Raw genomic sequence first — 13,355 nt, 5'->3', positions numbered from 1 at the left:
ACAAGCTCAAGGCGAAATACCGCTAATTCTGAGGCTGTTCAATTCCGACACTGAAGATGACGACTTTAGTGGTTTTAGTGCGCAGGAGGAAGATGAAGATAGCGATCAATGACTTTTCCTGGTAGGGAACTGTATTTTTTTTTTTTAACCAGCCGTGTTACAGGCACTGTTCAGAAAAAATAATTTACGGTACATATTTAATTAAAAGTTTAAAAAAAGCTTTATGTGTAACATCTTTCTGTGTAAATATCTCATGTTACAAAGTGGACACCTGTGGCTTATAGACAAGTGCGGCCTATATATGTACAAATTTTTTTTCTTTTTAAAGTTAGTGGGTGCGGCTTATATTCAGGTGCGCTCAATAGTCCGAAAATTACGGTAGTCTGATATAGCATCTGTCCCAACCAAAGAACTCAGGACAATTGAAAAGATTGTGTCTAAGCCATGCATATCTTATTTTTAGAATCATGACATTACCAAACCAAGACTCTGATGCATTGTCCTGAAGCCTGATGCCAAAGGACTAGAGTTGCAAAGATCTGTTTCAGAACTACAGTGTTGTAGTAGGTCTAGACCTCCAGGCCCAACACTTAGCAGAACTGACAGATAAAGAGCCATCTTGTTAACTTCAAAAAAAGACACATTGATGGTTTACATACTCCAGAGGCTGCAAAGTTCTCAGAATACAGATACTAAGAAGAACTTGGAAACAAGGCTTCTTATTTATGACAGAACTACAAAGACAGATGGTTTTAGCATGTGCCTGGTTTTAGCAGGTTTTAGCTGTTATTTGCATCCAGTGTACAAGCTTAAGTCCCATGAGGGCACTTCTGTCCTCAAAAACAGAAAACAAATGATTTTCACTGCTGTCTTTTTAAGAGCATCTGCTTTGCGAACTCCTAGAAAAACCTCTAATCATTTAGGAAGTCATCCAAAATATGCAGGATTCTAAATCCCCAGGACCAGATGTATGGGTTTTACAAAAGCGATCTCATCTTATCTTCGCTGCTTGAGGAATTTAGTGAAGCACTTTCAAATTTATTTACTTGACACATAAGAAAGACAAAGACCCATTAGCTATAAGCTCATATAGGCCAGTGAGTCTGCTTGATAAAACACTAGCATAATATTTTAGACACCCGCATGGAAAATATTCTTCCTTCTGTGATTCACACAAATCAGACAGGGCTTAATAAAAACTGGCTTTTATTTTTATTTTTTTTAACATCAGAAGATTGCTTAATATTATTTATATCCCCAGTATTGACCATAATCACCCAGAGATTCTTATTTCCTTGCAAAATGAGAAGGCCTTTACAGGGTAGAATGCAATTATATATTCATGGCCCTGTCAAGGTTTCAGTTTGGCCCAACATTTATCACGATCATTAAACTACTGCCCTCTTTCTCCCCTCTTATTCATGCAGGCTGCAAATCACTAGCCATCTCACTGCAGGCTGCAAAGACCTACCGTGTGTCTCAACCAGCTCCCTAGTTCAGTAGTCAGGGCACTGATCAGGGAGTCGGCTATTTTAAGGACTGTCTCAATCGCAAAATCCTTCCAGTACACTGGAACGTTCGCTCCCTAAAAAAATCCCACAATGCACAGCAAAAACCAGAGAGCATCGACACTCACTATGTTCTTTTACTGGAAATGATGCCATGTTTTCTGAAGCCTCTCAGCTCGAGAAAAATGGGAGATGAACACTCAGCCAACTTTGTCTACAAATATAAGGAGCTTGTTATCGTTGTTGTAGCTCTAAAATTATTACTTATGTTCACAATTTTTAACTTTATTTGACGTTCTATATACAGTTTGTTTGAGTCCAATGACTTAAGTGTTTCATGATTTCAAAAAACAAATCCAGTAGCTAGTGTAATATTTTATTTTATTTTTTTTAAATTATGATTTACAAGACGAGTACATAGTCATGGCACCGGAAATTGAGTTATCAGTGTCCCAATGTGAGGTGAGCCAGGGTCCTTACCAGTGCCCAAACTCTTGTACAGTATATACTGATTCACGACCTAGGGAGCTGATGAGACACACCCCTACAGTGAGATCCTCAGAGGATGGAAGGAACACAAAGAGTCATTATACACTGACGACTTACTTTTGTAGATCTCCAACCCTTCAAAGTTAATGCTGGTCATCAAATCAACCCTGGAGAGGTTTGGAGTCACATCAGGGTATAATATCAATCTCTCAAAGAGCATATTGTTTATAATTAACCCAAGATCTCAGCAACAAACATTCACTTTCCTCCCCTTCACAATCTCAAGGTATTATCTAGGGGTTGACATTACCATATCATTCTCTGAATTATTTAAGCAAAATTATTTGGAATGATATGATCATGTAGTGCAAAACACTGAAAGGTGATCTAATCTCTCTTACCTTTGTTAAAATGAATATCGGGCCTAAATATCTAGGTCTTTTTAAATGTATCCCTCTTTATTAATAAGGCTTTTTTTTTTTTTAAATTGATAAGTTTATAACTTGATTTATTTGGACAAAAAGACCCCCAATATTAAGAGTAGTTATTTACATAGACCCAAACCACAGGGAGGAATGCATTTGCCCCACTTCCAACTATTCCCGGTCATGCATTAATAATCTAACTCTTTAATTTTTTCTGAATGGTCACACATTGAAAATCAAATCTTTCCATCAAATGTTTCCATCTGTTGCCCCAGCTTGCAATCGCTGTGGACAGATACCAGCTTCACTAGGCTCTGTTATGGGCCATATGTCCGAACACTGATAGCTACTGGCTCACAATTGTTCAGGTCCTGTCTAAAATACTAAATCACTGGATCTAGATCCAGTCCTAGTTTTTTTGGTGTTAAATATCTCAGTATAAAGTTATCAAATCAACACAATTGCATTTATAATACTGTTAGCACATAGATAGATATTACTTAATTGGAAACAAAAGAATATTCCTACCCACTCAGCCCTGATGAGGGACGTAATGCAACATTTTCAATTAGACTAAAATTAGGTTTAGGGGAATGTTTGTAAACTTTTCTCTATATAGCAATCTTTCATAAGCTATATAAATAAGAGTGTATTAAACTTTTAAAAACCTGACCTGATTTATAAAAGCAGAAAATATGTGAATGTAACCATATGATATCTCTTTTTTTTCTTTCTTTTGTTTTATTTTGTTTTTGGATCTCTATAGTGTTCCAACCTGGCTATTAGATGTTATCATATTTAAATATTATCAAACTCCCTTTTGGTATAAACAAGGAAGCAAAATACCAAATAATTTAAATAATAAGTGTAGCTTAATAGTTGTTAAGTCATGTGATTCAAAAAGGGTTCAACACAGACGCACAGAAAGGAGTTACATCCATAATGCATCATGTACATTTTCAAGAGAATGAATGGATAAAAAGAATTCAAGATGTATCAGCTGGTTTTGTGAAACAAAAGTCTGTAGAAGTATAAAACAATTCATATATGGTCTGTAAAGTTAAGGAGACAAAATACAAAAAAAAAAAAAAAGTTGTCACTTTCTGCACTACATGCGACACCATGATTCTAACTGCCTGTTGTTCACTATTTTGTCAACATTCAAGTGATTTGAATGTGGTCATTTATTTCATCCAGCCATTGAACTATTACTGTTGTACTGCATTCAATACACTTCCACATGTGACTTACTGGAGGAGGTGGTGATACGTCATTCTCCATTATCACTCATGTTACACACAACAGAGATCATTTACCTATATCAGGCTTAAAGGCACAGTAACAAAACCAACCATGTTTACGTCTAAAGAATAAAGGCTGGTTATAAAGGATTATGTTATAACGACTTACATAACTTTAAAGTAAAGGGTGAAATACGGGCCCTTTAAATATGAGTTTTTACCTGTGAAACTGCTGGAACAGATTCATGGGTATGAAGCTGAGGACGGTGTACTTGGTGGTCCGAATACTGTTCCCTTGATAACCTTTAGAGATGCTTTGGTATTCTGCCCGGTGTGGACCATATCGTGCCACCACTGTTCTTCGTTTTCCTGAAAGCTTGTGTCGCGAGTGGTCCCGGGAATCTAAATCACCTTTTGAGGCTGGTGAGTCATTGGCAGAGGACCAGCCATGCTTCGACTCTGTGGAGGCCACCTGTTGCCGTCCGTGCCGAAACCAATGGAACCACTCCATTAGTGGATCAAGAGGTCCCAAAGACTGGTGTAGAAAGGCTCAGTTCAGGCCCCTGCTTCCTGCCGAGCCTTTAGTTCTTTCCTGCCACACAAGTAAACATAAACTAAAAACTACTAGCTTAATACTAGCATAAAACAGCAATCACAACTATGTAAACAGCCGTAAGCCTCCAAATCATCATTCCACCCTAGTCATGTTTGTGTTGATGGAGCCTTCATCATGCTGACCACCTGCCTGGATCAAACTCAGAGAGTTATTCAACACATTTAACATTAACGACTAGCTATCATTTGTAGCAGAAATTTGCTGAAAGTTTTCTTCTAAGTGATGGTGGCGACATCTTGCCCAAACAGCAACCAGCCCAAAATATACATATATTTTCTGCTCAAAATGACCTATTCTTCATTTTTCATTATGGCAATAACGGAATTGTTTGTCTAAGACATTAATTTAACTTTGAAAGGTTTACAATAAAGCTGTAAACTTTATGGCGCTCTGGAAGTATCATGCTTGTGTTTTGTGCTACAAAATGTAGTTGACAAAAAAAAAAAAAAAAAAAGGAAGTGGAAAAAACAGCTCCTAAAACCACCATTTAAATTATGCAGTTTATGTGAAATAAACCGAGGGTTGATTAGTCCTTCCAGGACTGATTAGGAACTATATGAACCTAAACATGCACTCAGATAATTAACCATCTATGTTTTTTCAAACACACAGTACAATTAAATAGGCATATAATACAACACACTTTTTGTTACTTCATTTCCGGTTTTGGGACAGTCTGAACTGATTTCTGATATCCTGTGGATTAAGTCCATTTCAGTTTAAACAACATTATGACTGGTTTCCGAATTTATATCTCTGAGATATGTTTTGTCTTGAGACTCCTCGGGAAATGATGTGCTTTTTAGTGACATGTTTATCAAGCTTTACACAGTCACGCTGGAGGAAACAAAAGCTAACGATAACTACAGTTTGAGTTTACTCCCCTCATGGGCTCTAGTATGAAATAGCACGAAATAATGAAGTAGAAATCATGAGATATTCATAAGACAAAGCCTTAGACACGAAATACACACTCGTTTTATTTTATTTATTTATTTTTAATTACATTAGTAAAGCTTCCTACTAACGGTACAGATGAACTGATAGTGCAAACCGGTACAGCCTATAATAACAAGCACATCTTTTACAAAATTGTACAAACAACAGCATTAGTTTCCTCTTTCAAGCGTAATGATGCATGGAAAATCTTCCAACTTAAAAAAACAAACAAAAAATACCACGTTAATATTTAGATTACTTTCGCGTATCATACTCCTTCTCCGGCTTTTTTTTAAGCGCAGTTTTCGGCTAGACAACGCTTGCTAGCTGGCCGGCTAATTTAACACTAGCCCGCTAACATAGTTGCCGGTACTGTAAAAGAACACAACAGCTCTCAGCTTCAGTATAAACTTACCCACTCAACTCATCAGATCTGCCGCACGATCAGGGGAAGTTTACGAGAATCAAGTCCACGCACTGAGATATATGTTAAAAAAAATCAGTGTGGGCGGTTGAGCGTTTTCCCGGCTCATATATCAGTTTTCTCGGCGTTAGTTACATTTTCGACTTGAATCTCCTCCTGCAACCAGCTATTTTGTTCATCAGCTGCAGCAGCATCTACCTCCTGGGGCATTTGCATTTGTGGGAAGTTCCACCTTAATAGTAGTGTTTTATTATGATAAGAATTAGAATAAGAATAAGAATACTTGTCTAAAGTTCCTCTTGTCTATTTCCATCATATAGCGATAGTTAGGTTTTCACTGCTGGATATTTTGAAAATACATGGAATATTAATTCTACACACACACACACACACACTTACCTTATTGCATGTGATTCATTAGACTTGGACACACAATTCTGATTTACAAATGGTCTATACTTGGTCTAATTTAGTCAATAAACATATATTTGTCAATAATAACAATAATCTAATAACAACATGTAGCATATTATAATCATATAACAACAACAATAATAATTGTTGTTAAATAGCTTGTCCCCTAATAATAATCATCATCTTTTAATGGTTCTGAGGCCTATGACATATGTGACATTGTATATATTGTTATACTCTAATACAGGGGTTCCCAAACTATTCCAGGGCAAGGCCGCCCAAATGGCATTAACATTTGACCAAGGCCCCCCTTTTGCAAGATGTCTTTAAAACACATAAAAAATACAGACTTCTGAATATATCCCCCCCTCTTTTTTTAAATTAATAATTACATCTTACATCTTTACATTACATTAGGAATTGATTTTTTGTGTGTGTGTGTGTGTGTGTGTGTGTGTGTGTGTGTGTGTGTGTGTGTGTGTGTGTGTGTGTGTGTGTGTGTGTGTGGTGGTTGTCTGAGAGTGAGAAAGAGAAAACATACTAGTGGGAGGGATGGGCTTGGTGGCTCCAACATAGTTTGTCAAGCATGGGCTTTATGTCTGTCAGTGCCATGTGTAGACGTGCTCTGTGTTTTGTTTTAAGTGTTTTTAAAGTGGAAAAGCCAGACTCTCACAAGTTGTTGCAAAAGGGAGTTAGGTATAGCAAATGAGATTTTAATATGTATTGTTACAAATAACATGTTATAGTAATGTGCATATATATATATATAAAATGTTTTTAAAAAATCATGTGTTTATTTTTTTTTAAACCAAATTGTTGAGGCCCCCCCAGGGCCAACCACTGCTCTAATATGTCTGTACTTTTATGTAGATATAGTAAACGTGCAACATACTACACTTCTGGGAAGCATGCTGCTTGCACAGATGATGTCTGAACCTGGACATGCTGTTGATACAGTGATGTTTCGGACCTTTGTCTGAAATGTCCTGTTTGTCTGGAAACTTAATGTATTGCATTTAATGCATTTAATCTCCCTTGTAGATTAAACCTTTGTACTACATGTACTTTATTACTGCTGTAAGTCAGCCTGCACTGCAGTTTCTTCCTTTATTGTGTATGAATAATATGAATCTCATATTTTAATGAGAGATAAACAATGTTTTCACTATATGTTGAAGACATTTGGGTTAGATTAAATTTGAATTTCATCTTTCCTTTCCTGATATTTACATCTAGATGTGTTAAACTTAAAACATGGCACCTTTTGTTTGAACCCACCCATTTTTTCAAGTGATCAAAAATATTTGAAGCATGTGACTGACAGGTGTTTCTTGTTACCCAGGTATGCCCTGTTAAATTGATTCTTTAAAGAATTAATAGCTCTGAATGACTACTCTTGGTTTGAGTCATGGATGTCACGAGTGAAGACTGAACTTGTTGTTAAAAAGGATAAACCAAAATGAGGACCAGAGAGCTGTCTATAGGAGAAAAGCAAACCATTTTGAAGCTGAGAAAAGAAATAAAATCAATTAGAGCCATGGTGTCAGCATTGGGCATAGCCAATAAAACAATTTGGAATGTCCTGAAAAATGAAAAAACACTAACGACCAGACATGGAACAGGTTGACAAAGAAAAGCAACAGCAGTTGATGAAAGAAACATTGTAAGAACTGTGGGGAAAATAAAACAAATCAGTGACTTCACCAACAACCTCCACAGGGCAGGGGTGAACGTACCACAATCCAAATTTTGAAGAAGACTTCATGTGCATGTGCAGAAATATAGAGGCCATACCACAAGATGCAAACCACTCATCGGCATTAAGAATATGAACGCCAGATTGGAATTCACAAAGAAATACAGAGATGATCCACAAAAGTTCTGGAACCAAGATTAACCTCTACCACAGTGGTGGAAATCCAAAGTGTGAGAAAAACTGGATCTGCTCATGATCCAAAACATAGAACCTCATCAGTCAAGCATTGTGGCGGTAGTGTCATGGCTTGGGTTTGCATGATTGCTTCTGGAACAGGCTCACTAATCTTTATTGATAATGTGACTCATGATGGTAGCAACAAAATGAATTCAGAATTCTACAGAAACAGTCTGTCTTTCAGTTGACAAAATGCTTACCATCCCACTGCCAAAAGCATTGGTTCTTTATTCATTCCAGTGCACATTTCATGTGTTTCCTGTGCAAAAACTTCAAATGAATTCATGAGACTTTTGTGAAGCCCTTCATAATGTGTGATATGTTTGTACAGCAGAAACACAGGAATGGAGGTTAAACTCCCCCAAGAGGGGCCAAGAGTCAAATTCAATTCCAGTAACCATGTATTGACTGTCAATAAAATTGGTCATTACAGTACAAGGATCCGATAGCTGACAGTTTGAGCTCAGTGATGACTTTTTCTTGTCATAGACAGAAGACTTTTAGCTTGAAATTCCGCACGTGCTTCCGGGTTTAATCTGTTTTGTCATGTACCTCAAAACTAGGGTTGCCAGGTCTGTGAAACAAACGTAGCTCTATTGTCAAAAAACGGTCCATAAAACCAGAACCGAAACCTCCTGTAAAACTCTACACAACCTTAATATTGAAAGAGTATATCATTCCACATTTCTAACGAAGCCTTATGAAAAACCCAATAGCTTGTGTGACCTTTCTGTGATTTCCTCAAATCTCGTTTGGTTACGGACATTGTCATAAATTAAGAATTGTCATGAAAATAACTAGACCAGTTGACTATTTGTTTTGGATTAACGTTTCAATTATTTTGCTATCAGCTGATATGTGGTATGAAAGTAAGCAAATTATTATATCTCAAGGTGACATATGAAATACAGTGAAATACAGTATAATGGGTGCAAATCGCACTTCCCAAACCAACAGCGTAGGAAAGTGACACGAGAAAACTGGCAACACGGCTCTATGGGCTTCAGTCATGTGACATGCGTGTCAGCTGATGTGTGGAGGAAAGAGGACCTGCTAGTCACCATGCTCAAATTGCTCGATAAAATATCTCCAACTGAGTGTCCTAAAGTAGGTAACAAGGCGAACTGTGTGTTGTTATATAAAGTCAGTAATTGTACGTGCGTCATCCTGTGATGTGTATAAATATATCGGTGCAGACAGTGCGTTTGGTGGGAAAAAAAATTAACATTTTAACTAGCATACAACATCAATAATAAATCAGGTGACCAAACTCATTGTGTATAACCGCGACAAAAGACTCACTAGACGAGTCTAGATAAGAGTCTGGTCTAGTGATGTATCGCTAAAGACAGTGGCTTTAAATAATAAATAAATAAACAAGTAATTTGATGAATTATCATGTTATGCGTGTGATGAATACACTTACTGTCGTTACTGTTTGTCCAGCTCTTGCACAGGGTGGTGGATGGGCTCTGTGGTCGGAGTCACCCAAAGCACATAGAGTATGCGGACACATGGAGTCTGCTGGAGTGGGGAGAACTGGTCAGCTCACTAAACTACTTCTTCCGAGTCGCTGTTGGGAGGAAATGCTCAGATCAGGAGGTTAAGTATCTGAATGTTTACATGTTAAGGGCAGTGGCTAATAATAATAATAAACTTTATTTTATAGAGCACTTTTAAAAGTAGCATCTCAAAGCACTGTGCACAAAATAAGCAGTACACAGAAAAAAATATATACAAATAATAAAAAGAAAAACAACAATAATAATAAAAGTAGACATCAGCTAATTATTTTATGGCTTAAATTATGTTTACACAAACTATATGTTCAAAGCCTGACCAATCACACCAATATGTGCTTTTTCTTTCTTTCTTTTTGTTTTAATACAATTAAACTGCAAAAGCATTAATGAGGACAGGCACTGATTTTTGGTGATGAGGTCTGGGGTAGGGATGGGCAATATGGACTTAAAACTATATCACAATATTTTCTGGTATTTATAGTAGTATGGTAATATAATACCATGCACCACTGTCTTTGGCTACAAGTGATATCTTCTTTCAGTCTTGAGAGCCTCAGAAACACAAACAGATTGTAGAGGTAGCTCCTTGTTTTGCGATAAACTCCCCCTCAGCTTTACGTTCGCCTTCCGCCGTACTTGTTTTTACTCTGCATGTGAGCTGCGAATGGGCCGCACACTATCATACACAGAAATACGTCATCAACTAGGCTTTATCGTTATTATCGTGGGAAGAGTAATTCTTATTGTGGAGAGAATTTCTACCGGTATATCGCAAACTATAAGATATTGCCCATCCCTAGTCTGGGGCACAGTCTGCATTCCAGTTCATCCCAAAGGTGTTTAGTGGGGTTGAGGTCAGGGCTCGGATCACTCAGATTCTTACACGCCAACCTTGGGAAACCGTATCTATTTGGGCCCCTTATTACCTGTGAAGGGAAATCATAATGCTACATACAACATACATAGACATTCTGTACAGTTGTGTGCTTTCAACTTTAGGGCCGTTCAGACAGGACTAGTTCATATGGGGAGGTGGGGTAATGTAATAATTACCAGAGCTTCATGTCAGTGTTTTTTTCCATAGACTGTGCATTAGTGAGCCGGTGAAGATTACAGCGTCTTTCACCTTCTGTAAAACAGCCTGTAAAAATAACCCCAGTTTAAAATAATCCTGTGCAAATGTGCACACTGTATTTTTTTAGGTAGTTGATTTGTGCTCGACATTAAGTTCAGTCGCCAAACACCACTTTGACAGAGGGACATTTATCGCAAACAGTGGTAGCTCAGTGGTTAAGACATTGGACTACTGATCGGAAGGTCATGAGTTCAAACTCCGGCACCCCAAGCTGTCACTGTTGGGCCCTTAAGCGCGGCACTTAACCCTCAACTACTCAGATGTATTAAATAAATAAATGTAAGTCGCTCTGGATAAGGGCGTCTGCCAAATCTCTGTAAATGTAAACTTCTCAAAAACATTTCCTCCAACATGTAATGATTATGTACTGTTTGTTCAAATGGCGTTTTATACTGACGTTCTCCCCAAAATGAAACTGAGCATAACGTTTCAGTTGCAGCCTTTCTTTTGCTTCAGTGGTGCTCTCTTGTATTATCAAACACATTAGTGGTGCAGTACCCCTTTACGTATGACGCACTGAGCTGACGTGATGGATCATCAGCACGTAAACGATGAAGACACGGCCATCTCTGCAATTTCTACAGAAATCGCTTATCCCATGCAAATTGACGATAAATATCACAGACGTCTGTTGTGAAATTGCACCGGGCTTTTGTGGCAACAGTTTGGGAAAGACCGACTTATGGGTGAGATGGTCAGGTGTCCACATAGTTTTGGCCATATTGTGTATCACTTTGTATATTATGACTATACAAAATGTATGTAGAAAATATCCAGGACTAATCCCATTTCATTAGGATGTAAACAATGTGGTTCTCAATGTGGGGTGTGGTTTGCATACCCTTCATATTAAATGTTGAGCTCTTAAACACAGTAACTCATGCATTTTTTTTTATTTTTGGTGCATTTGGGGTGTGTGTGTGTGTGTGTGTGTGTGTGTAGGTACAGGAATTGCTGGGTGATCTGGAATCTGTACATGCAGAGGCTGTTCAGCAGTGTGTGCATGCCAGGCAGGAGGAGATCAGGCAAGCGCTGGTGGACAGAACCAACAGAATCTGCAGTACACATCTAGATGACTTCAACTGGCAGCTAAAAGTACACAACAGTGCAAAGTTGTCCTGTCTAGGGATGCACCGACAAAATATTGACTATTGCTATCAGGACTGATACTCACCTAGAAGGCTGGATCGCTATCTGATTAATCTGAATCACTGACCTATTTTATGCCATGAAATCATGCAATGTTGACAGACATAACACAGATATTGTACATGTACATTGGAGACACACAATTTTAAAGCACGCTGTCCCTGTGGCTCTGATGTTTTGCATAATTTTACAGCAGAAGAGTGCAATCTTCTTGCATGGTTACTAAGAGAATATCAGTATTGGGAGTCAGCCAATACCCAGCATTCTGATATCAGGGTTATGTAGAAAATAGAACAAAATGTGGGTGGTGCATTTCTAGTCTTGCTAGTTAAGGTGATGATTTGGTTGATCAAAATGATTTCTTTTTCATTCTCATCCTTTTTTTTTTTTTTTCAGCTTGCATTATCCAGTGATAAGCTGTCACCTCTAAACACTCCTCTACTGAACCTCTGTCTCGACCTGACAGAAAACGAAATCCAGAGAGCTGTAAACATAGAAATGAGCAAAGAAGAGCTAAACACACTCATCACTTCATTGGAGGCTGCTAATAAGGTACCCTCTTTCTCTCACATGCACCAAATCTCATAATTTGATTAGTCACTGCTGCACACTAGCATGTTTATGCATGCACTGATCTCTCCTCTAACACACTTTGTACTCTCATAGGTGGTCATGCAGATGAAATGAATGGAGCACATGAAGAGCTGTGGATGTGCAAGGACATGCGTCAGGAATGAGGAAATGCAGGGCTTTTATAGGACGATGCTACTGTGCAAATGGGAAAAAGAAACACTAGGATGAATGTGTGTATTTGAATTAGTGTGTATTGAGCCTAGTGTATGTGGAGGTCACCTCAGTAAACAGCTGTAACTCAGAGCCTCAGTTGGTTGTATGATGTTGAATGAAGTTCAGACCATTATGTTTAACAGCATTGCATATGGACTGACATAACTGAATATTTGTTTCTCTTTTTTTTTTTGTTTTTAATGAGACATCAGGAGCTTGATTATGTAACAGTATTCTCCAAATTCCCCATGCCTTTTAAAAAAAGAAATCAAAAATACAAACAAGGTTACAAACCATGTCCTGTTCTAAAAGTGTGAATGCATATGGAAGATGATGTATAGAATTGAGCACTGTTCAAATTAACACGTTGATTATTGAAGATTGAAATTAATGCACATTAACGCAGCCAACACAGTGAAAGGTCCTGGTAGATAATAGCACTGCTCATTCAGGAGTAACATATAATAATTAATGTGAGCAGAGCCTGTAACAGATAATAATTCATGAGAACAGAGTCTATCTGATTTGAATTTTCCTCATCGTTTCCCCTCCCTGGTTTAGCAAAGTCTTTCAGTTTCAATTAACTGTCAGTTCGGTCCATTTGCCCACCCCTATGGAGAGCCCTGGCTTGAGTGTGTGATGGGGGAAAGAATCGATTATTAAATAAACTGCTTTTTCTTTTTTGTTCCACCCCTCATCCATTTGCTTCATGCTGCACAGATGGCTGCTCAGCTTAGAGCAGCTGAATCTTCTCACTCTTACTCAAGTACTCT

At 37.9% G+C, this 13,355-nt stretch overlaps 2 protein-coding genes across 6 annotated transcripts in view; one reads left to right on the top strand and one right to left on the bottom strand.

The window, feature by feature from the left end:
- The window catches only part of atp10d (ATPase phospholipid transporting 10D), a 48,152-nt gene extending 38,628 nt beyond the window's left edge, over window positions 1-9,524 (bottom strand). For 2 of the 5 annotated variants that reach the window (XM_017464198.3, XM_053679629.1), the window contains exons 1-2: window positions 5,634-5,873; window positions 3,885-4,255 (exon numbers count right to left, since the gene is read on the bottom strand). In XM_017464198.3, the coding sequence (XP_017319687.1) occupies window positions 3,885-4,174 (290 nt within the window). In that variant the 5' untranslated portion in view covers window positions 4,175-4,255; window positions 5,634-5,873. Of the gene's footprint in view, window positions 1-3,884; window positions 4,256-5,633; window positions 5,874-9,415 lie in introns of those variants that run through there. The other 3 variants (XM_017464193.3, XM_017464196.3, XM_017464194.3) reach the window with 2 other exon arrangements.
- commd8 (COMM domain containing 8) lies at window positions 9,008-13,271 on the top strand. Its single transcript, NM_001200843.2, has 5 exons — window positions 9,008-9,096; window positions 9,436-9,591; window positions 11,590-11,742; window positions 12,193-12,348; window positions 12,463-13,271. Exons 1-5 carry the CDS (start codon window positions 9,052-9,054, stop codon window positions 12,481-12,483), a joined length of 531 nt encoding a protein of 176 aa, NP_001187772.2. The 5' UTR covers window positions 9,008-9,051; the 3' UTR covers window positions 12,484-13,271.
- Window positions 13,272-13,355: the final 84 nt, after the last annotated feature.

The sequence above is a fragment of the Ictalurus punctatus genome, chromosome 3 (genome assembly GCF_001660625.3).
Source record: "Ictalurus punctatus breed USDA103 chromosome 3, Coco_2.0, whole genome shotgun sequence".
Classification (NCBI taxonomy): Eukaryota; Metazoa; Chordata; class Actinopteri; order Siluriformes; family Ictaluridae; genus Ictalurus; species Ictalurus punctatus.
This window is presented reverse-complemented; position numbering and strand designations above follow the sequence as displayed.

Excerpts from the sequence above, each read along its gene's own strand:
- commd8 (NM_001200843.2), top strand. The coding sequence starts at position 9,052 with ATGCTCAAATTGCTCGATAAAATATCTCCAACTGAGTGTCCTAAA. Across the intron at positions 9,097-9,435 it reads CTCCAACTGAGTGTCCTAAA|CTCTTGCACAGGGTGGTGGA; the intron begins GTAGGTAACAAG and ends CTGTTTGTCCAG. Across the intron at positions 9,592-11,589 it reads GGAAATGCTCAGATCAGGAG|GTACAGGAATTGCTGGGTGA; the intron begins GTTAAGTATCTG and ends GTGTGTGTGTAG.